The 24,543-nt window shown below is 36.8% G+C and overlaps 1 protein-coding gene across 1 annotated transcript in view; it reads right to left on the bottom strand.

Annotated features, from left to right (window-relative positions):
- EYS (eyes shut homolog) overlaps positions 1-24,543 on the bottom strand; it is a gene marked incomplete at both ends in the record, with an annotated part of 830,586 nt that overhangs the window by 501,334 nt on the left and 304,709 nt on the right. Inside the window, one exon of the mRNA XM_081998016.1 lies at positions 11,878-12,077. Within this exon, the coding sequence (XP_081854142.1) occupies positions 11,878-12,077 (200 nt within the window). The remainder of the gene's footprint in view (positions 1-11,877; positions 12,078-24,543) is intronic.

Raw genomic sequence — 24,543 nt, forward strand, 5'->3', positions numbered from 1 at the left:
GAGGGGAGTGATAGAGTGGCTTTGGTGGGCACCTGGCATCCAGCCAGGGTTAACCCACTACACTGGTAAATATCAGAGAGTATTTACCAAACAGGAAGAGGAAACTTTCAGAAGTCAAACAGATTGTAAACAGCTAAACTTTAAGATAGTCTCGGAAACTCTTCCTGATGACTGCAGTCTCTTTCATATCTTTGGGTGTTTGCATGTATTATTTTTTTAGCTTTTATTACCCTTTTCGAATCAGTTGAGTATTTATTATGTAAACAAAATAAGTTCATTCCGATAAAGCAGTGACATATTGTCTTCTGTTCCCTAGTTTCATCAATCTTGCAGTCAGCTAACTTCTGCCAGTCCTCTACATTTACTTGGAAAGCAAAGGTGGGCAAGTCACTTTCTAGAAGTGTCTCTGTTTCTCTCTATTATCTGATAGCAAATGGCAGTTATATTTCTTACCGTAAGACCATCACAAGAAGATTGTTGATAAGAAATGAAAAATAATAAAAAACCAGGAATACTTACTAGGAACCAAAGTATCTAGTTGCTGAAGTAAATATTCCCTAGTGCTCACTGACAACAAGCCAGAGCACCTACACTCTTGCAGGAAACAGTGTTTCACAGGGCACCTATCCAGAATGACTAATACTTGTTTTGGGAAAACTGAGTTCTGGAAGAAATAAAAAAATGGAGAAATATACAGCAATATACGTTACATCCACAACACTATGACAGATATTTATGACAGATAAGTAATTTTTAACACATAAGTTTTAGACATGTGAAGGAAAGCTCAGAAGGGCTTGGAATTTTTATGTGGTACAGAAATATCCATATTTAATGTAGAAATGTTTAAAAATAACCTTTGGGATGGATGTTTAACTTATGCTTCAGGGCAATAACTGCCTCTGACCAAGTAAACTGAGACCTGTATGTGGTGGTAGATGAAGAGGTCAGGGAAAAAAGATGTTTTTCTACTGAGTTCTTCAGGCATTCCTCTGATGTTTGGTTACAGTACAAGATCAGACAGCAAACTGATGAAGCTGAGGTCTGACATTAAATGTCAGTTCCTACATTCCCTTTTCTCTCCCCCAATTCTCTAACACAATAATGAGTACAAATAACTATGTGTCGACATTAGACAAAGTTATTGAAATTGTTGCATTACCAACAATGCAAACAAAAGTTTTACAGCAATGCTCAAAAGTGTGGAAGATTATTTTACAATAGTTGTTTGACTTGTTTCTAGCATTAGTGCTTCCTAAGATAAGATTACTTCTATAGGAATTAATTCACGTGTACATAGTTGGAGGGAAAAAAAGCCTGTTTATGGGACCATGGCAGCCATTACCTGGTACTATACTACAGTAGCTTCTAAAGGGACAAAGGTATCCCACTGGGATTAGTTCCTAGGGAAAAGCAGTAATTATCCAGTGCAGATGAATAGAAACTTGGCCAACACTGATCTTTAGGTGTGTCCCACACAACTGAAATTGAGAGTTTCAGCATGAAACCATCAGGAAATAGTGAAGCACCTCTGGTAAAACCACATACAGAAGAATATTTAATTCCAGTTGCATTAATATACACAATTCATGACACTTTAGAGAAATTCTAACACAATTACACTGTATGTCACATTAAAGCATATAACACAATACCTTAGATATATTTTTAAATATGAGTAAATATAAACAGTAGAAGGTTTTCATGGTAGAAATTATCTTCCTGGTACTATTAACCTGTCAGATTAACTTATTTATGCTCATTTATAAATATAGATTGAAATTCTAAGTTAGTTAACTAACCACATCCATGAATACTGGCATACACGTGCACTTGTGAAAAACTGTATGTTTCCTCTGGAGAATAAGTCTGAAATGTCCATTTTCAATGCTGAACTTAGATGGAAAAACGATTTTTATTAACATTCTGTGCTTCAAAAATTACCAATTTACCTGAATAATGCCCTCTTTTCCCTTTCTCTTTCCCTTTCCCTTACCCTTGCCTTTGCCTTTCTCTGAAAAGTAACAATCTGTACATCTGAATGACAATGTGAAACAGTTTCTGCTAAAAAAAATGTTACAGTGAAGTCTCTTACTTTTTTCAGGCCTACTTCACTTTCTCACTTTTCACATGCAGTATTTTACCAAATAGCCATAAGCTACCCTGTAACTTTTTCAATAAATGCCCTTAAAAAAACAATCAATCAATCAAACAAAACCTGTGGAAATTCTGTTGTTTCATACAGTGACTTGAAAGATACTGTCCTTCAAATTCTTTATGTGACCAAAGTTTATGGACAAGTGAATGCAGTTTAGAAAAAGCCCTTCTTATACAGACAAGCTGAAACACTAATACATCTATATTTGTTTTAAAATAAGAAATTATATTTTCCCTTGTTTTATATACTCTTGTGACTATTTTATACTGTAAAAATTCAGCATATTAATTTATTTATTCAAAAATACCCTCAAGGATGCTAATAAACTGTGTCTTCCTGTCTGAGCTAACAGTTTTCATGTGAAGCATAGCCCTTTTTTTAACTTGTGGACTGTCACTCGAGATACAAGGTAGTAACATTTCTTATGTTTGCAAAATGCCAACAGGTTGGAACTCTGCAAAACAGTAAATAAATATTTTAAACAATAACATATTAATCATTTTCAACTATCACATTATATGACATGTTAATTTAATACAACTAAATAGAGAAATCTTTTTAAAATGATGTTGTAGCTTCTGTGATAGATTTATTGCTGGTTTTATCAACAATCATTATAAAAAGGCAAAGTCACTGTTAGCATTGTGTGCCATTTGTGTAGATGCACTCAGAATATATATTTTAGAAAGAAAAAAAAAAGAATGCCACAAATATCACAATGTTTTGAAGACAGTAACAGCAAAAATGTCAAAGGAGGTGTGTGTTTGAATCACTTGTGTAGTATGCTTTAGTATTCCATATGGCATTCTGAATAAATAAGCAGCACATTACATCTTAAAGCACTGTGAAATTTTAAATCCTGTTCCAGGTGTTGGATTTTATTTGGGCATGCATGTTTTGGGTAATGTTAAATTAAATATTCTCTGTGTGTGGCTAGAAAAAACTGAAATGTTCTGTTACAGGCACATTCCCAACTGTTCAGTCACTGCCTCTTGTATAATGGGGACATGAACACGATTCCCAGTAGCTATTCTTGTTTGGCTTTTGTTTCATGAAGTCAGAGAACAACTTAGCTAAAAAAACAAAAACAAAACCCATAACTAATATATACATAGGGTAGTGGCATCCTGTGTCTTTTCAGGAAATGAATTTTTAAAAGGTTTGCTTAAAAAAACAGAAGATAACAATTGGCAATTGCCATTCAGATATAAGCTTTAAAATGGTTTTATTCTGAGACTGGGCATCTGGTGATTTGTACTAGATTTGTGTTTTGCTTTTGGGTGTGTTTTTTCCCTACCAGTTTTTAGTGCCTCATTTCCCGACACTGTTGTCTGCATTTTTGTAGACAATGCTAATTCACTAGCAAATTGCACTTTACTGTTGAATTTTAGAACTTTAAAATGGTAAGGCGAGTGGCTAATTTTAACTAGATGCAGTACTACCATTGTAAATATCACTAGTAAAATGCAACAAGACAGAACATGCATCTATTAAAAAAAACCCTGGTAGTCATGTTTGGGATATGTTTCTTAATGCCTTGCCTTTCTTCATGCTCCACTTTTAGAGCCCCCTATAATTTTCAATTTTTCCTGTTTCTAGTGTGCTATTTAATTGGCAAAAATGCCTCTGTAGATATTTAAAATGGTTTGATATAATGCTTGAATATCAATATAAATATCCTCTTGAGTGAAAGAATGATAATTTTTCTCTACTTTTGCCCAGAAGCACTAGGGGACACAGGTATAGCAGCTATTCCATCAGGCATAGTGCACACATTAGACACCTTTAGACACATTGTTTGTTTGTTTTAAATACTCATTCCAAATCTTGTGATCTTGACCTTCTGGTAAATTTGCTAGTATAGGAAAAACCTCTCTACAATGGATGTATTCCCTTATTGCAGCTGTGATATATTCCTTTACCTTTCATGATGTATCATAGAAAAAGAGCAACATATCAATTTGATCCAATTTGAATAAGCAAGGGAGCAATAAGGCATATATTAATCAAAACTTATTAGAAAGTATGCAAGTTACGAGCACCAAATATTTTTCTCAACAAGATCTCTAAAAATATTTCTAAAATAATTCAGAACCATAATTCACTTGGAGAACTACTTTTTTAAAATTACATAGTAACATTTTTATGACTACAGTTCTGGTTTTAGTTTAAAGTGGAGAGATATGTTAAGAGTACCAGTTAGCATATGCAGTTTATTAAATTAATCTTTAAAAACTTTGTATTAACATGTAGCAAATAAAGACTACAATGTACTTGTTCTTTTTTCCCTAATAAGCTTGTCACATGTATAAGTAAGGACTTTTACTATATACCCAGAAGGTAAGAAAAATACAGGATGTGATATGCATTTTTATTATACTATTTATTTTGATAGTATTACAGTTAGTATTTTTCACATGGAGACACAATGGTTAGAAATGGTTAGAAATTGTCAATGACATAATTACCTACCCTTATTGCTCTGACAGTAAGAACGGGATTTTGATTAAATAAAGAAATGCAACGTAATGAAAAATGACACATGTATATATTTTTATGTATATTTATAGATAAAGCAATTATAGATGGAGTGGTATAGGAACATGTTAGTATGCCAACTTTATCTAACCATTCTCCATGGAAACCACAGTTCAGTGATCAGCCATCTTAAGAATAAAACTGAAACACTTGTGTTCCCTCTTCTCCTAGCATCAATGAAATGCTAGTTGTTGTTATTATGGGAGGAATAGAGAAGGAGAAAGAAAACGTTATGCCACTGTATAAATCACAGGTCGGCCCACTGCTTTGATACTGTGTGTACTTCTTGTCCCCTCCTGTCAGTAAAGACAAATTTGAAATTAAAAAGCCTTGAAAAAGAGCAACAAGGATGACCAGAAGTTTGGGATGGTCTCTGGAGGAGGAAGGACTGGGAAAGACAGAAACCTTTAGCCTGGAAAGGAGCATGAGGCAATATGACAGTGGCCCACAAAAGCAAGGAAAGAATGGCTTGGAATCTGCTTTTCCTTTTCTTTTTCCACACTAGAATTAGGGGACATGAAATAAAGCTAGTATTTTATTATCTCTTAAAAAAAGGGAGGCATTTTTTCATGCTACAGTCTAGACCTGTGGTTCTGCTTGCTGAATGGTATTGTCACAGACCTCTGGAGATTGCCTAGTCAAAGGCCCCTTCTCAGAGGAGAAGTTTATATAGGTTCAAGGGAAGACTGTGTAAGTACTTAGAGACTCACTAACCTCTGCTGAACAAACAACAACATGCTCAGGAAAACCCCTGTTTGAGGGAGCATAGGAGACTACTGGAGGACAAGTAGTACGCATGCACTTTTCATACTCTTTCCTGGCAATCCACTTATGGCCACCATTGGAAATAGCTTACAGGGTTAGATGGTTCTTGGCTTGGATCAGTACATCCATTCTTATATTTTCATGTAACCTAATACATACACACAACGCAAACAATAAAATATTCATGCTTCACTAACTGTAAAGAACTAAACAGCTGCTTATGAAATCAGCAAGTCATGCAGAACTCACCTCATTATCTACATATAAATGGAAGAGCACAGAGGAGACAGAGAAAGAAACAGAGTACTCTGTACATATTCACAGCACATAGAAAAGTGAGAATCTATTGTTTTATGACTTGCTTGTTTTAAGAGATTCTGACGTTCCAGTGTATTGGAGTCACTCCTCCCATGTCATAAAATGACCTTCTTCTTACTGTTACCTCAGTGCTCTGAGAAACTTATATACGTAACTCTGTGTAATGTGTACTCTGCAACTTTGGTTAGACCTTGCAAGCTGTCTATCAAGAGCTAAATGAAACGAAGCTTTTCAGTTAAAAACCCATACAGATTAGCTCCTTTTGTATACCATGGCAGAATTAAATAGCAGCTTTTTTGGACGTAGTTGCCTAGGTTTCCCTACAAGACTCTGCACTCCTAGGCTCCCCCCACAACTATCATCTGCTTCATACTAGCAGTATATTGTTTACTTTGTACATGCTCTAAGACAAATCATTCTACTTTATTGTTTCTTACCTTATGTGTAGTCTGCATGCTTATACAACACTCTTGAATTGTTTTAATCCCTTTCCTGGATCCCTTCAAAGGCTCTAGCTAGTTATGAGGCCTTGCGCTCCAGTGGGACACCTTGCTCACACAGGTAAAGCAAATTAAAATAGAAGGGAACAGGAAACAAGATATTTTAAAATCTAAATTTTGCTTCCTTATCAGTAGAATATAAGAATATGAATGTACTGATCTTAGTTTATTTTTACCGGCTTTTCCTAAGCAGCACAAGAATGAAATTGTAGGACAGCTTTGTTTTTTAATTACATGTTCTACCTGTGCTCCACCTGTGGCAAGAAAAACCTTAAATAAAGAAAATATATAAAAGAATGTAATGCAAATGTTTTCAAGAGCAATTTGATTTTACTGAGAGAAAGAAAAGGGAAGAACAGTAACAAGAAGAAAACAAAAGGCTTTTCTGAATGCCAACTGGTAGATGAAGAATCTCAAGGAAGAAAAAAAATTAAGTTGCTTACAGGTTTTGTGGATGTCTTTTCACTGATACTTGCATTCAATTTAATATGATACACTCCATCATAATACTAGCCCCTTATTCTTATGAAAGTCAGAAGTCAGCCTAAATTATACAGGTTTCATATTTTTTCCAGCATAATTTCTACCACTTGAAGATGTCCAGAAGTGGTATATTTTAAAGATTTTGACAAGAAGTTCCAAGGATAGTAGCTGATGTGTACAATGTACTATTATGACTGCTGTTGAAAAAATTGTTTGAAAAAATTGAATAGTATTCAAGTAATTATTAGGGTATATTCTTTTATAAAGTGAATGCTAGTGAATGCTTGGTTAAATATGAGTCAAAAGTCCTTCAACCTTTTCTCATATATATGTGAGGTTATAAACAGTAGTATCCAGCCTTTCACTACTTATCATTGCATTCATTACAATCTGTCATAGTCACAAATAAGCATGAGTGGTAGATATCACTTAAAAATAATTGCACTTTGAATCATAGAATCATTCAGGTTGGAAAAGACCTTTGAGATTATTGAGTTCAACCGTAAACCTAACATTGCCAAGCCCACCACTAAACCACATCCCTAAGTGCCATGTCTACACATCTTTTAAATACCTCCAGGGATGGTGACTCAACAACTTCCATGGGCAGCCTGTTCCAATGCATGACAACCCTTTCAGTGAAGAAAGTTTTCCTAATATCGAATCTAAACCTCCCCTGGTGCAACCTGAGGCCATTTCCTCTCATCCTATTACCTGTTACTTGGGGAAAGAGACCAACACCCACCTCATCACAGCCTCCTTTCAGGTAGTTGTAGAGAGCGATAAGGTCTCTCCTCAGCCTCCTCTTCTCCAGACTAAGATTAAGTACATTTAAATTCATACCTCTAAATACATTTAAATTCTGAAAAAAAATTGCCCAGAGTGGATGATGAAAGACAGAATGACGTAAAAAATGTTTTCCTTAACAAAAGCATTACAAAACTCAAATGTACTATAATGTGCTGAAAAAGTACTCTGAAGCTATAATATTCAACAACTTAATCTAAGGCAAGGCCTGTCATAAGATTGTTGATGTTACTTTCACCCGATCAGACTGAATGCACTGCACAAATAATCCTTCTCAAAATAGTATGACTTCTAGTCAGCAGGAAGTACCTGAAATCCACCTTTGAAAAAGGCTCAATGCAAGCATGAGTGAGGAAGGAGCAGTTTTTAAAATTACTATTATTTTTATTTTTTTAAATCCTGAGGCAAACACACTGAATGGTCTGGGACCAAAAGATGCAAAAATGAGGAAGAATCAACTGTGGATTAAATGTAATGAAAAAAATCTGAGTATTTTATGCGGAACAGTTTGTCTTCCTTAAAATCCTTGGAAAATAATATGAAAAGGCTTCAGAATTCCTATTACATACTCATTATATCAACCATATGTAGGTTGGATTGAATTGTCTTCTGAAAGTCCCCCTGAGTCCAATGATAGCTTTATTATTAATTTGCTAATTTATATAGTGTTTGTTGTTGTGGCAGCCAGTTCTTTTAATTAAGAGGAGTAAAATACAAAGCAAGGTAGGTGGGCATCCTTTCAGATGGTAATCTATTTCCTGAAGCCCTGATTCAGTGGCAGTCTGCCCAGGAAAGAACTGAATTACAACTCCCAGCACCCCTCTCATTTCCAGTGAGTTGTTTTAATTTTAAACCAAGGGTTTGAAGACAGGAAGATATTTCAGATAACACGCAATTCAAGGTCGATCCCAAAGGGTATTTTTCATGTTCATTTCAGGAAGAAGCCTGTAGGGTTGTTCATGTAATTGATTCCCACATAATTCAAGAAAAGTTGAACCATTCACTACACTACTGGGTAAAATATCACATACATCATAGCTGAAGCTGGCAGTGCTGCTCACAGTTAAGGAAGCCTGACACTTACCCATTACTGGACACTTCTCATTACTTGTTTTTTCCAGTTTTACCAGCCACAATAATACAAACATACCAAGCCAGATCCCCAATACAAGAAGACTTTAAACAATACGGGATTTTGTCTTTCCTCCTGCTCATTCCACAGTGAATGTGTAACAGGCATTCAGACTCCTCATTCATTTGGATGTTCGTGACTTTTTGCTAGAGTAGGAGCTATTTCTGCCTCCCTTATTTTTCAACTATTCTTCTTTTCCATCCTCCGTATCAGACCTATTCTCAATCTGTACATGAGTTTTGTTCAGACTCCTTAAAGCAAGTGGAAGGAATGGTAGAAAAGGAGGAGAGTTCACATCATAATGTTCACAGTACAGGTACAAACCCAACTTAATAATCTTTTTATGTGTTTTATTTCCACCTTGTACACATTACTTGGAATGGTAGCAGCTGCTGAAGGATAAGAAATAGAGTTATGTTTGTCTTCTGAACCATATCAACACAGAAGATGCAATCAGCTGAAAAAAGGCCTTTGCCCAGACTCCCTCAGAAGAAATTTATATCAAGTATGGGACTTCTTTTTGCAGGATCACAACCATCTCTCACATCAACTTACCTTACTGTAGTCTTACATCACTCATGCAAACCTTTGTGGTGTTGACAACACTTAAAATCCTAATTTTAATTGTTTGCAATTTTTCTGACTCTGATTCCATGAACAGCTCCTGCTGATGGCCAGTGCTGGGCTCAGAAGCAAGCACAAGGTAGTTAAGCTCACAATGTTTGGCATAAGTTCCCAAGAATAAGAGAGGAGAAATATAAGTAATTTCATTTAATTCAGAAGATTCATTTGTGAAGGAAGAAAGGATGCTGCAGCACCCAAAGCTTGATAAAAGAAGGTTAGAGTGAACATGAGCCAGGAAAGAAGAAATAGGAGAATGCACAGGATTGAATTTTCAGACTGGTGATCAAACAATAGGGGTTAAACAAATTATCAGACATCTGAGACACAGAAATAGTCTTTGTGCAGGTAGTACTGCAGAAGTAAGTGAACGTGAATTATTTTAGCAAGTATTGAGAGGTTTGACCTAAACCATAACATATTTGAGTTATCATGGGACCAAAATTATTTAATGTCTTCATCAATGACATAGTAGTATTGATTGCACCCTCAGCAAGATTGCAGATGACACCAAGCTAAGTGGTGCAGTTGACATGCTTGAGGGACAGGATGCCATCCAGAGGCACCTGGGCAAGTTCAAGGAGTGGGCCCGTGCAAACCTCATGAGGTTCAACAAGGCCAAGTGCAGGGTCCTGCACCTGGGTTGGGGCAACCTGTGGTATCAATACAGGCTGGGGGATGAAGGGATTGACAGCAGACCTGCAGAGAAGGACATGGGTGTACTGGTGGATTAAAAGCTGGACATGAGCTGATGATGTGTGCTCACAGCCCAGAAGGCCAACCATCTCCTGGGGTGCAGCAAAAGAAGCGTGGCCAGCAGGTCAGGGGAGGTGATTCTGCCCCTCTGCTCTGCTGAGACCCCACCTGGAGTACTGCATCCAGCTCTGGAGCCCTCAGCACAGGAAACACATAGACCTGTTGGAGTGGGTCCAGAGAAGGGCCACAAAATGACCCGAGGGATGGAACACCTCTCCTCTGAGGACAGGCTGAGAGAGTTGGGGTTGTTCAGCCTGGACAGAGGAAGGCTCTGGGGCGATGTTATTGAAGGCTTTGAACATATAAAGAGAGCTTATAAGAAAGATGGAAAAAGACTTTTTACCAGGGCTTGTAGTGACAGGACAAGGAGCAATGTTCTTAAACTGAAAGAGTGTAGATTTAGATTAGATATAAGACTTTTTTTACAATGAGGGTGGTGAGACTCTGGAACAGGTTGTTCAGAGAAGCTGTGGATGCCCCATTACTGGAAGTGTTCAAAGTCAGGCTGGACGGGGCTTTGAGCAACATAATCCAGTGAAAGATGTCCCTGCCTCATGGCACAGGGTAGGAATAGATGATCTTTAAACCTCTCTTCCAAACTCAAAATATTCTGTGATTCTATGATCATGAATATAATCATTGTATCTCATTTGACATGTGGAGATTTTATCTGCTAATGTGTTTGTGTCCCTCAAGAATCATTATAACTTCACCATTTAGTTGTAAAATAGAAATTAATCACAGATTATGATCCTCTCAGATTCTGCAAAACAATGCCAGCAATCAATGTAAATATTTGCTTAAATGACAACAACAGTAATTCCTGGCTGTCCATGGGCCATTTGCCTTGTTAATTCTGTTGAATACTAATGAAATTCTGCAACTATTAACAGAAGGACACAAAGGATCAACAGATGGAAACTGAGCCACAGATTGGAAGCAATACATTTGTTTCTTCATCTTCTTCATTTCATAAGAAATGTAATAAGCTTCACTTCTTATAGTGCATTCTAAAGACATCAAACTGTTACACACAACTAAGAATGACCATTTCTGTTTTAACATTAGCAGGTGGGTTTTTTAAAATAAAACTATTATCCGTAAGCTTCAATTTTGGCCATCAGTCAAAGTCCAGATTTTGAATACATGATCATACAGGGGAAGATATGTATGCTTCATCCTCAAGTATGTTTATAAAATATTTTCTTAGTACTTAATATTTCTACAAATGTAGCAACTGAATAGGGACTTAGATAATAATTGTGAGTTGATGTATTTATTAGTTGAAATAGAGAATAATGTATGCAAGCTATGGAGCAGATTAATTTTAAAGGAGTTTTGCTATATTACAAGTATGTAAGCTATAAGATTACATGTATTTACTAAGAAGCCTTAAACAGACAGATAATGATGATGATGGATCATAGGAAATTTCTTTGGATATACGTCTGTGCACACATACTATACAAACTACCTGTCATCTAAACTGGATTGCAAATTAATTTTCTCTTTGAGTACAAAAAGCACGAGTACATCCATATCTGTAAATATAATGATTTAAAATTTTTAGGGTCAGTTTATATTCCACATATAATTCTGAAAAGCACTAGAAGGTAAGTTTCCAGATAAAGGTCCTGATGTTAAACAGTGAATGGTTTAATATAACTATTTTTGAGCACTACATTGAACATCAAATCCAATTGAGTTCACATACTGCACATTGTAACAACACCACCCTGAAATCTTAGCAAATCAATGTGTATTAACTAATGCAATTCTATGACAGTATTCATACTAACCTGCAATGAAAAGTTCTTCCAGGTCCATCAACACATACGCCTCCATTGTAACAGAGAATTGAGTTCAGTGTGGGCTCGCTGCAAACATCAACGTCAACTTCACAAAACCTGCCACTGTACCCACTCAGGCAAGTACAAACAAATGCATTGACCATATCTTGACAAGAACCTCCATTAATGCAGGGAGCAGATTCACATTCCTGAGGAGAAGAACAGTAATACATTGACTACACAGCTTTAAAACACATTACTTATTCATTCCTATCAACAGCAAGTGCAAGAGACTGAATCTGCAGATTAGAAAAGAGTGTTGGACTTCTTTAATTGTCTGATAAGCAAAAGTCTCTAATTTGGGGCAATTTTTTTTCATATAGCAATCCTTTGATTATGACTCATAGTCAGTCTTGAAACTACGCTTGTTCCTAGTAATTAATCTTGGAGAAGTGCAAATATATTTTTATGTAAGCAGTCTTACAGCCATAAGTATGTGCTTCCCACTCATGATTCCTTTATTAAAATTTTAACGCATGTTTTTGAGCCATAGTGTATACAAGTACTCCTTCTAAGTTTTTATAGTAGGGCCTACTGCAGTGAAAAAAGCCACATGAGAAAGACAGTTCTGGACAGAATAAAAAAATTACCTATACTAACTAATGCACGCAAGCCTTTTATCAGTATTTCCTGATAAATGGTTTATTATTATCAATTAATGCATAATATTGCAAATAGAAACATGCAGAAATGTATATGTTTTCACATAATAACAATTTCCTCTGTTAACAGTAATGTGAAAGTCATCAAATTCAAACCATGCAAAGTAGCACCAAATTAATGTTTTTCTAGAATTACAGAATATTTTAGTTATGCAATTGCCAGTGCAAAAATGTGTTTTTGCCCTTGAACACAGAAACCTAGTTTATGCCTGTATCCCAAAGGAGTTTTATTTTGCTGCTCCTATCCAAATAGTCTAGTTAAATCCAGTATTTTAAATTTATTCTCACACTTCTGTAACTTTAGAAGGTTTAATTCTTTAAGGATATCCAAGGGCACTCAGATTTCCTGCAGGTACTACAGTTGCTTTGACAGAATGTAAATTCAGATATCCATGGGGAACTGTGAGAAAACAACTTATTTTCCTATAAGCTCTCCAGCTGGGTGTATATAGGATGATTTATTAGTGAGCATTACTAAACTAATTGAATTATACATCCCACAGGAAGACTGGGATAGTTCTACAGACTGCCAAAAATCCTGTGTCTAGGTTCTAGAAGTAGTCTTTTGCTGTATTAACTACATTTGTTGCTGGCAAACATAAGTCTTTGTTTTGCTTATAAAAAATCTCAATTCACAGTTCCAACTTTCTGACTTTTTTTCTATTCCAGTAACTTCTCTTGTTCTTGAATCTGCATTCACTTGTATCCTTCTCTATTACTTCTGTTTTTACAGCTTTGCTCATTAGCAGAATAAATTAAAACTCTATCAATTAACAGATCAAATTTTTACCTCATTAAAATTCAAAAGTTAAAATTAAAAAAATATAAAAATCACCAAAGTAACTAAGGGCAAGTTCAAAGCTTGGACAAATGTTCACAATTTTGGCTCAATATGCCATCATGGTCATAGCAAGTTGCAATGTCAAACCTTTTCATTTTCTTCTATGGAATGTATTGTTCTTGTAAAATTTTACAAAACTGCTCACAGTAATTAGTTTTTACAGTAACGTAACAACCAGACAGTTTGTAGGAAAGAAATCACACCTATCACTTTCCAGTATATTTTGATGCGCTGCAGTTAAAAGTTCATCATTAAACTTGCAAAAAACAGACTATACTCTGTTACCAGAGAAGTGCTAGTCTGCACTGTTCTTAACTCAGGCAAGAAAATTGTTTCAGTAAATAGACACAAAACTGTATTAAAAATGCCACAAATAACTTCATCCCAAAGTAGGTGAGCTACCACACCACCACCAAACGCTGTAATTTGTAGTCTAAAAGAACATAGACATTAGATGGCAAATGGAAGTTGCAACACAGCTATGACCAAGTCCTGCCTATCTTAGATCCTACCAGGGACTGACTTCACAGCTTGGCATTATGGAATAGCTGGCTCTACAGAAATTTCCCAACCACCCTGATTCCCTGAAGACAAGCTCACCTAACCACAAATGCTATTTCAGTTTTGTCTTCTTTTTTACAATGGGAGATCAAATCTTAACTATGACCCCTAACCAGATAGTTCCCAAATCAGAACAACAGTTGCAGGGACCCAACAGTCCTAAAAATATTCCCTCTTCTCCAGTACAGCAGGGGAAAAAAGACTTTCTTGGGTACCTCAGGTACCCTGTTCCCAAACTAATAACATATCCTTTAGCCTTTTCTCGTGCAGAAGTGATCAGACCCTGTCAAAGGAAAGTTGCTTTTGAATAACTAAGAAACCTGGAAATTACCAAAATATTATTCAAAAAGATGGGTCATTTTAGTTTTTGCAAAAGACAAATTTGTTGATATATAAAAGTGTCACAACAGCTCACTTATTTATACTTAATTTTGTACCTTCTTACTTTCAATGGGTTTTTTAACCTTTACTAAATCCAAAATGCTATTTTGATCTGAAATTTAAAAATGCAGAATTTTTAAGCTTCAAAGACAAGGTCTTAATCTTACAGTAATTATTCCAAAATTTTACACATAACCTGTTTGAGTAAAACAAACAAATATCAGTATCATTCCTCCAGTCAGTGAGAGCAGCACAGGCTTGGTCCCTTAGAAATTTACAATATTTATTTGGCAGATACAGAGAATAAATACCAAATTTAAGTGGTGACAAATAACTCAAGCTAATAGACTGAATACTGTTCATCTGTAGATAAATATGGGTGACTGCATTTTTTTGCATTAGAATCAAATGCTTACCAGTAGCAGAAAAGAAACCAATTTTGCAATACCTCACTGATCATGAGGTAAGAGGGCCTGTTTCATTTTTACCTCTCCTCCCCTCCCCTCCCTTCCTCTCCCCTCCCCTCCTCTCATCTCCTCTCATTTTTGGGGGAAAAGAAGTATACAGTGTTGTGAGCAAAGGGCAAGCTCTGTTACCGTCACTATACACTCATACTATTGCTAAAGTTGTTACCTTTATGGCAACTAAAGATCTGTAGATTATGTTACACACTCTGATCTTGATCAGCAATCCAGGCCTGAAGCCCAGAAGTAATTTGACTTTCATTTCTTAGTGAAATCAGAGGGAAACAAACTTCTTCTGGAATTGCCAGTGGTTTTAGATTACTAATATTCCAGGTGCAGTTCCAGTTTATGATGTTCTTAATTCCTTCCTCTATTCCCTGCTACTTGATAATCCCAAATCATGTTGCGTTGTCTTCTTAGTTGCATCAGAATAACAGATTAAAAAAACACTTGTTAAAAACCCTAAACAACACAACAACAAGAAAGACCAAAGAAATCTGGTTTTTAATGTTTTTTGAAAGCCAGTTTTCTAATTTGTTTCTCAGCATATGACCCATAATGGGTTATGCAGGTATAACTTGGAAACAATTTTGGAGCGGAGAAGTATTTGAAGATGGGGACATGGGAAGTTCTTAAGTCAGCAGTGACACTTAGAAGGAACAGACAGAAATTATCAAAGTCTGACTGAAAGTTTAAAAATCTAGCTAGACATAATAAAAAAAAGTAGGAACAGGATAGGTTCAAAAGGATTTAAGAATGCAGTTCTTTTCTGTACTCATGATAATGCTTTTTAGAAAGTTGTTTTCTAAATATATTTATTGTAACTTGAACTACTAATGCTTGTGGAAACAGGAGCCACTGTCTGCAGAAATTTGTCCTTTGTTAGTGTGATGTGACATCACCTCCTTTTTTAAATAGCCTTGTGCACTAATAGTGAGAAGAAGGTAGCCATAATGCATTGCCTTAAGATTCCAAATGCGGACGCCAGTGTATTCAACAAAGGAGGCAGAAATCAGTATTTGCTTTCAACAGATAAGGTATTTGCAAGGTGATTGAATGCATCCGCAGCATGAAAGGATCTTATAGGTGGGACTTTATAATTTTAATATTTACATCTGACAAGAAACACATGAAAAAGTTTCAATGGAAGGTGAAGAAATAAGTAAGACTGTACTAGGATCAGGAGTAGTTAATGCAACTAGCAGTTCCTGAACAGAACCGCTGACACATCTATGTGTAGTGTCACTCCAAGACAAAATTTTTGTGCACAGAGCAAGTATGTCATTACATTACAACATTTATTCCTATTATGACTTTGTGTAACTTTTACCAACAATTTGCTAGCAATGAATGATGAAAAAAAACAAACAAAAAACCCCATACATAAACAAAATACCACAATGAACCAGCCCTCCCCCACAACCCACAAAATTACTTTCAGTTCCTTGTTGGAGATCTCAACAAAAATACTCAATTTAGAAGCAGAGAAAGTGCTGATGTCTCCAGGTACCATGGAGCAGTCATGACACTGAAAGACTGAGGGGCAGTAGCAGTAGGACAGCTTTTGTCTTCTTGACTTTTTTGTTTGATTCCTCAGGACTTTCCAGCAACAGTGAGTACTCTTTTATTATTCTCTCAGATTTCTTTACTTCTTTTAAACCAGACTTTAATTTTTAGTCTCCTCTGCGAACACAGAAAATATTGTCCTTTGACTGGGGCCTCTTTGGCTCAGTCAGGGTGTGAACAGGAGGCATACGGCTTTCCTGTTGCTGCAGCAGTGTACGGGCTCTGTGTGTGAGCTTCTCCAAATTCACAATCAGCCTGGCCTCACAGGCCTACTGTACCCTTGCCCGAGGAGTAATACACTATTCCAGGCCTTGCAGATTGCTTCCTTTAAGAAAAGAAATTTGAGCTAATTCAGGTACCTCTCTGGTGCAATCCTGTTAAAATATCTTTATGTGGCAAGGTTTTGTTTAGGGTGGGGGCTGCAGGGCGGCCTCTGTGAGGAGCGCACTGGGCTTCCTGGTGCCGGACACAGCCGGTTCCAGCCGGCTCCAACCCACCCACCGCAGGGCACGGCTGAGCCCTGCAGCAAGGTGGTCATGCCTCTGGGAGAGTTTATTTAAGAACGAGTAAAAAACGTTGTGCAGCAAAGCTTGAGAGAGAGGAGTGAGGAAAAAGTGTGAAAAACAGCCCTGCAGAAACAAAGGTCAGAGAAGAAGGAGGGGGAGGTGGTGCTCCAGGCAATCTCCACCAGAGGTTCCGCTGAAGACCCTGGAGAAGACCATGGTGAAGTGGGTTGGCCCCCTCCAGACCATGGAGGACCACAGTGGAGCAGATGTCCATGCTGCCACATGTGAACGAACACCACACTGCAGCAGGTAGATGTCTTCCAAAGAAAGCTGCGGCCCATGGATAGCCCACACAGTACCAGGCTCCTGGCAGGTGCTGCAGCTCTTGGAGAGTAGCCCATGCAGGAGCATGTTTTCTGGCAGGTTGGGAGGAAAGTGTTTTATTTTTTCATTGATTGCAAATTAAATCTTCCCCAAGTTGAGTCTGCTTTGCCTGTGACAGTAATTGGTCACCATGACCAATCTCCCTGTCCTTACCTTGACCCACAAGCTTTTCTTCTTACTTCCTCCCCCTGTCCTGATGCAGAGGGGGAGTGCAAGAGTGGCTGGGTGGCTGTCTGGCAGACAGACAAAGTTAACTCACCACAGGTCTTTATTCATAGGCTGTAAAACATTCTTTTCACTCATATCTGAGCAAGTAACCTGGCCAAACTGACCTGTATTGCCTAGCTTTTTCTGCGGCCATCACTGTCCTCTATCTTTTCCCTTTCTGTTTTCTAGTTTGTTCCCTTCAAAGGCAGCTTCAGTCAAATCAGGGCTGCAGCCATCCATCTCCAAGGAAACAGGGAGGACAGAAGAGCTGCTGCTCAGGCCTCATCTTCCATCCATCTCCAAGGAAACAGGGAGGACAGAAGAGCTGCTGCTCAGGCCTCATCTTGTCAGGTTCTTCCTGTTCTAAAGGGGTTTGTTCCTTCTGCCGTCACCAAAAAAAACCGTGTCCGTTATTAACTTCAGTCAAGGTGCTCTGCTCATTCCTCAGATATCACCACATCTATAAATGATGCCCAATGCTCACACTTTACAGCATACCAATACTCCCCTTCCTGGCTCATCTTTTAAAACACTGAGAGCTTCAATAAGCTCCCTTATATATAAATGAAATGATTTAACAAAATGGAAATTATAAAACTGTAATTACTTGTATAGAGTTTTTATCAAATTTTCACTTCACCACTCTGACACACTTTACTCTCATTCGAGTATCTTTGAATTTTCTTATATCTGATCTCCTTAGCGTAAAGCAGGAGGGCTCCCTTTCAGTATGCTTTTTTTTTTTTAGTTTGTTTTGTTCTGTGAAACATACACTTTTCTTGTTTTGATCTAACGAGGAATCCTTTGAGTGTATGTGTTGTTACCAGGCAATGACCTTGGAAAAGATTTGAAAGTTATAATGGACAAGCTATCAACATGAACTCCCATTGCAACGCTATGGAAAAAATTGCTAATGCTATCCTTAAGTCTTCAGAGAAGGCAACTGTGACTTACACTTAGACAGGTGATTATTCCTCTTTTTATCGCTAGGGGAAACAGAAACATTGTGCTCAGTTCTAAAATCTGTTTCTTATAAAGGACATAGAAAAACTGAGAATATAAAATGATTTAGATACTAGATAAAATGCCTTATAGTAAGCTAAGTCTATGGAAAATAACACCTAACAGAATTTTTAGCATAGAATTTTTTTTCAAAAACATTATTACATCATATATCTCATTTTCATATGATACTGCTGAAAACTTAAATAATACATATGGCTTTAAAATTATTAGACAAATTCATAGACTACAGGTCTGTTTCTAGCTATTAAAAGCAATCATCAGTGTGAGTTCTTTGCTATAAGAAGTTACAGAACTCTTGATGGCTCTATGAGTGTTCTTAGGTTTAGTTTATCACCAAGAAAATTGAAAGAGCGAGAGATAATGGCAGTGCACAGTTATTTTCACAAGTATTATATATTAACAAGTGTTTTAACTCTCCAAGAAAGTCAGTACAAAACCGACCACCTGGATTCCCAAATCTAGATATATCCAGCAAGAGATAAGGTCCAACTTTACTACTGAGAGTCAGCCACTGTAAAACTGTCAAAAGCAGTTGATCTTCCACCTTCTTATGTTTCTAAATAAAAACTGGATATATCTCTAAAACACATGCTTTAGGCAAACATATGTTAAATACAAGTATTAGTTTCCATGCAGCTGTAAATGAAAGGAATACAGAGACTTCTGACAGGAGAACATAATGGTGATTTTCTGGCTGTATTTTTACTAAATTATTGTTATGGTACATGTAAGTCCTCATTGATGTTCTTAGCATAGCAAGACAATTTAAAAGTGAAGGCAAAAAAGTGAAAGAATATTAAGATTTCTAGGTATGCAACTCTTAAGGGTAGGTTAAGAATCCTTAGTTCAAACAATGCAAAACACAACCCACTACCTTTACTAGAGCACAATAATTTATTATTTCTTGTTCTCTGAATGTCATGGTGTAGTAGATCTTGTTTGTACTAGGAAAGGGATGACTGTCCCTTAAGAGAGCCCTCCTGGCATGGCACAGTCCACTGGTTCTGCTGGCAGGGAATCGTTCTGAAATCTGGACTCTAGCAACTGACCTAGAAAGGCACAGCATTTTCTCAAGGCATATTGCTCCCTTATCCAAATCTGTGGGTCCACAGTGACATCTGTCTTTGAAAGTAAGGTCAATCTGCCTAAGAAAATCCAACTTTCTACATATCACACTATATCATTTCCATAGTTACAATCCACAGCTTGAAATAATTATGGACACATTTTAGCATATTTATAAAAATAGTGAAAATCCAGTTTTTCCAAATAATATGTAAGTTCAGTTCTGTTTCCTAAAACAAAATCTAGAATTTTAGAAGTTAAGAGGTTTTTTTTTTTTTTTTCCTACAGAAAGGACTAGTTTCCTTGGAAACTCTGATTAGGGATAAAAAATTATTTCAAACAACACTTCAAAATCTATTTCTATAAAAGACACTCAGAGCAAAAAAAAAAAAAACCTGTAATGACAGATGTATTTTTATTTAAGCAAATTTTGCTTTATATGTAAAAAGGTGTCATGGTTTAGCCCCAGCCAGCAACTTAAGCACCACGCAGCCGCTCGCTCACTCCCCCTCCTGCAGTGGGACGGGAGAGAGAATTAGAAAAAAACCTCGTGGGTTGAGATAAACACAGTTTAATAGGACAGAAAGAGAGAAAGAAACAACAATGATAACAACAATGATAATACCAACAAAGGAATGTACAAGAACAAGCGATGCCCAATACAGCAATTGCTCACCACCCAGCGATCGACAGCCCATCCCCGAGCAGTGATTTCCGCCCCCCAGCTAACTCCAGTTTATGTACTGGGCATGACGTCGTATGGTAGGGAATATCTCTTTGGCCAGCCTGGGTCAGCTGTCCCGGCTGTGTCCCCTCCCAGCTCTCCGTGCACCCCCAGCCTGCTCGCTGGCAGGCCAGCACAAGAAGCTGGACTGTCCTTGACTGCTCAGCAACAACCCAAAACATCAGCACATTATCAACAGTTTCTCACCCCACATCCAAAACACAGTCTCACACTAGCTTCTGTGAAGAAAACCAACTCTATCCTGGCTGAAACCAGGACAAAAGGTAATTATAAAGCAGACTAATTCTGAACATAACTAACTCATGCAAATCCACTATGAGGGGAAAAACCTCCACCAGAAATATACATAAGCTATTTACAAGTTTACCTTTTGACATGTACGTATATGGTGCATGACACTGTCTAATTTCTTGTGAATACTTATGATATAAAGCCCCAAGTACCATTTGCTGTTTGATTTCTTTGTAGACAAGTATGAAGTGATTAACTGTAAATGGGAGACTTGAAGCAGAAAAAGGTAGTGGCCTTAAATATCAGTTCAGGGAGCTGAAGCAAGCATCCTGGTATTTGTGAGAAAACTGGATTCTAGGTGGAAGTCACTGACTTGTAGAAGGTAGAACCAAACAGAGCTTTAAAACTTGAATTTGATGGAGTTGAAAAGAAAGACATAAGAAAGGAATTCAAAGACAGATACTGGACTAGAAAAGAAATATGCTTTCAGGAGTCATGTTTACAGGAATTTAATGATAGGACTGAGGGCAAAATTATTCTCAGATCAAAAGTGGAGGTTTTTGTGATAAACAAGAGCCATGTGCTTAATGGTTTGGATTAGAATAAAAAAAAGTAGGCAGAAAGGAAATCAATGCTGTAAACTAATTAATGTGTTAAAGCAAGGTTTTGTATGTGCAAAATAAGGTATGCATATGGTTTTTAATGCACCTTGAATCTAGATTTAAAAAAAATAATTCTAAATTCACAATATTACTTCATAGGAAATGTACAGTTTAATGTTTTAATACTATTTCATAGTTAGGCAAAACAGCCATGGTTCAGTGCATTAGTGGGAAACTATATATATGCATTTCAGTTCCTTTCAAAGATATTTTCCCAGTTTAATTTATTTAATTTATCATGAGTGCAACCATCTGATGTAATTACAACTGCTATTAAGAGACCAAAAGGCCCAGGTTTCCTTTGCTAAATTTAAAATAGCACTTAGTTTAAACTGTGTGGTTTGCTAAGTTATGGACTTTTCCATCCACCTGGGAGTTTGAAGGGCACTCTCACTTTGGGATAAATCTCAATAGTATTGCTACCATGTAAAAGTCTGAGATATACATTAAGAATTGAGGTGAATGCTCCAGATGCCTATTTCTACTTTACGTTTAAAAAAATTATAAATGGAGTGCATTTTTCTAATCAGTAGAATTATTACTCTTTTTTTTCCGTAAATTTTTTGTTAATATTATTACATATCCATATTATTTAAATATTAACTTCACAAAGCTTCTTCATATGGTAGATCAAATATACATAAACATTTTGTGGAATGAACTGGGAAAACTTATTTCCATATTTCAGAATGTTGGTTTTATCCAACATGATTCAATTCCAAATGAGTTCAAAATGACCAAAATATTTTGCTTTGGAATTTTGGATTATGGACAGAAAAAGAATAAAAATAAACCTTTTTTTTAGAGAACAATACAGAGCAGGAACATACTGGATCAGACCAGTGCTCCATCTGGCCCAGTATTTTGTCTATGATAGTGGTGGAGAGAAAGCCACTTTAGGAAAATCATGTGAACTTTGTGACTTTCTAGTCTATGTCCCATGCATCCTCCCAGCAAGCAGAACTGTCTAATCAGATATGATAAACAGTACTTCCCTGACTGGTTCATTTATCATTCATTTATGGACCTGTTGTCCATAACTTGCCTAATTTTTCTGGACCTAATAAGAGATCACCTGCCTCTCCAGCCTTCTGTGGCAAGTTCTAGGGGTTCTCTGCTCCCTGTGAAAGAAAGTACTTTTATTTCTTCCAAATGTTTCTCTGACTAATTTCATCATGTTCCCCCAATTCTTTTACTACAGAATTTTTTGAAGAAACTTTCCATTTAAGTTTATCTACCACTGTCATAGTTTTCTAAACCTTAACTACATTCCACTCAGCTTTCTCCTCTGCAAACAGAATAGTTTCAGCCATTTAAAACTCTCTTTACAAGGCAACTATTCAAGTCATATAATTTTTATTGCCCTCTCTAGCTTCTCTAACTCTACTACATCCTCCTTGAGATGCAAGGTCCAGAACTGTGCACAGTATCCAATATGTGAGCCCATTTGGATTTTAGATAGCAGTGAAATCATGCCCTCTGTCTTGTTCCCTGTACCCTTCCTGATCCAGCATATTTTTGGTTTTCTTCATTGTGACTGCACATTAAGACAATGATTTCAGAGAATTGTCAATAAATTCTCCAAGTCTTCTTTCCCAAGTTGTACCTGACAGTTCTGTATTCAGCTGTAGGTAAGTATTGGGCTATTTTTCCCTAGATACATTATCTTACACTGAAGCTTATCCACCAACTTTTCACTCTCTCAATTTTGTGAGGTCCTTCTGGCATTCCTCAAATACAAGGAATTCACTGAGCTTCTCTTGCTGTGACCTTACCTTGTCTGAGCGCCCATTTTACACTTTAGCCATCAGGCAATCCCACTAGTTCTCTACCTGGCTTCCTGGTTTTGGTAGATGTGAAGAGCTTTTTACAAGTAAGAATATCCTTTACAAGGCATTTTTCAAATTGTGTTTTAGCTTTTTGAACTTCCTGCCAACATTTGAACTAATGTGTTTTATAGGCTTTTCTGTTCTTTCCATGTGGGCAAGCTTTCCATTTGTTAAAATGCCAATTTTTCCCTGTGACAGCCACCTTAAGTTTTCTCCTTAAGTAATTCAGGGGCTTTGGACTACTTCGTGTTCTTGAATTGTGGCTCATATTTTACTTGGACTTTTAACATATTATTTAACATATAAACATATTATTTATTAATAGCCCCTAGTATGCTTGTAAGTTTGTTGTGGTTTTGGCTTGCTCCTCTTAAGTTACTTGACAGCGTGCCTCATTTTTACATAGTTTCCTTTCCTGAAATTGAATGTCTATCTGCTGGATTTATTTGGCATGCTCTCTGACACTACAGTCATAAACCTAGCTGTATTATAGTCACTAATAGACATCATCTCTGTCATTAATACCTCTTCAGCCAGATGCTGGTCTTTTCAGAGGCATGCTGAATGTTAGTCATGTTCAGATTTTAAGTTCTGTCATTCTTAAATAGTTCTCTTCTATACTTATCAGCATTTCCCAAGCATCTAGTTTAAATACTCCCCTACAACCATTTAAAGTTTCATTTAATAGTGCGGTTCCATGATGATAAAGATGCAATCCATTCTTGTACAGGTTCCTCCAATTTCAAAAGGTTTTCCATTTTCAACTGCATTTGAATTGCTTTTGTCTATACCAACATATTACTTAGGTACTGGGGTTGAATATCTGTCTGCCTCTCAGGTCTCATGTGGAACTGGCAGTCTTTCAAAGAAAGCTAGGTGCATGTCCTAGACTTCAGTTTCCTGCCTAGCCTGAATTTATAACCTCAAAAACATCTCTCCTACACTTTCCTCCATTACTTGTTATCAACACAGATCACAATTATGGGCTCCTTTCCAGTACACTGAAGTAATGTCTTTAGAGATATTGTGAGATCCACTATCTTTCCAGATGGAAAGCAGATTACTTTGTATCCAAGGCTTCTTTAATGTCATAAACCCAGTTACGTATGTACCTACGAATGGAATAGTCCTGTTTTTTAAAACACTCTGTTGCTGGAGCATCCTTGATGCAAGAGCATACTGTGATATCAGCTGATAAGCTTTTCTTATGTAAGAGATAAAAAATATGCCTATCAGTAGAATGTCCTCCTCCTAAAGGCTTTTGTACTCTTTGGAAGCAGAGGGCTTGCCACTCAGGAGGTGAAACTGCTCTGAAACATTCTTGTAGTTCTCATTCATTTCTCTACTTCTCCAATTTCTATTCCCTATGTTTCTATTATTTCTCCATTTAACAGAATCTCCAATTCAGTCACTCTTACTTAAAATAAACTTATTTCTTCAGGGCCAGGAGGTCCTTGCAGTTTTACACACACTGAAATTGTCCTA

Source organism: Phaethon aethereus (genome assembly GCF_964289735.1).
Source record: "Phaethon aethereus genome assembly, chromosome: 3".
Classification (NCBI taxonomy): Eukaryota; Metazoa; Chordata; class Aves; order Phaethontiformes; family Phaethontidae; genus Phaethon; species Phaethon aethereus.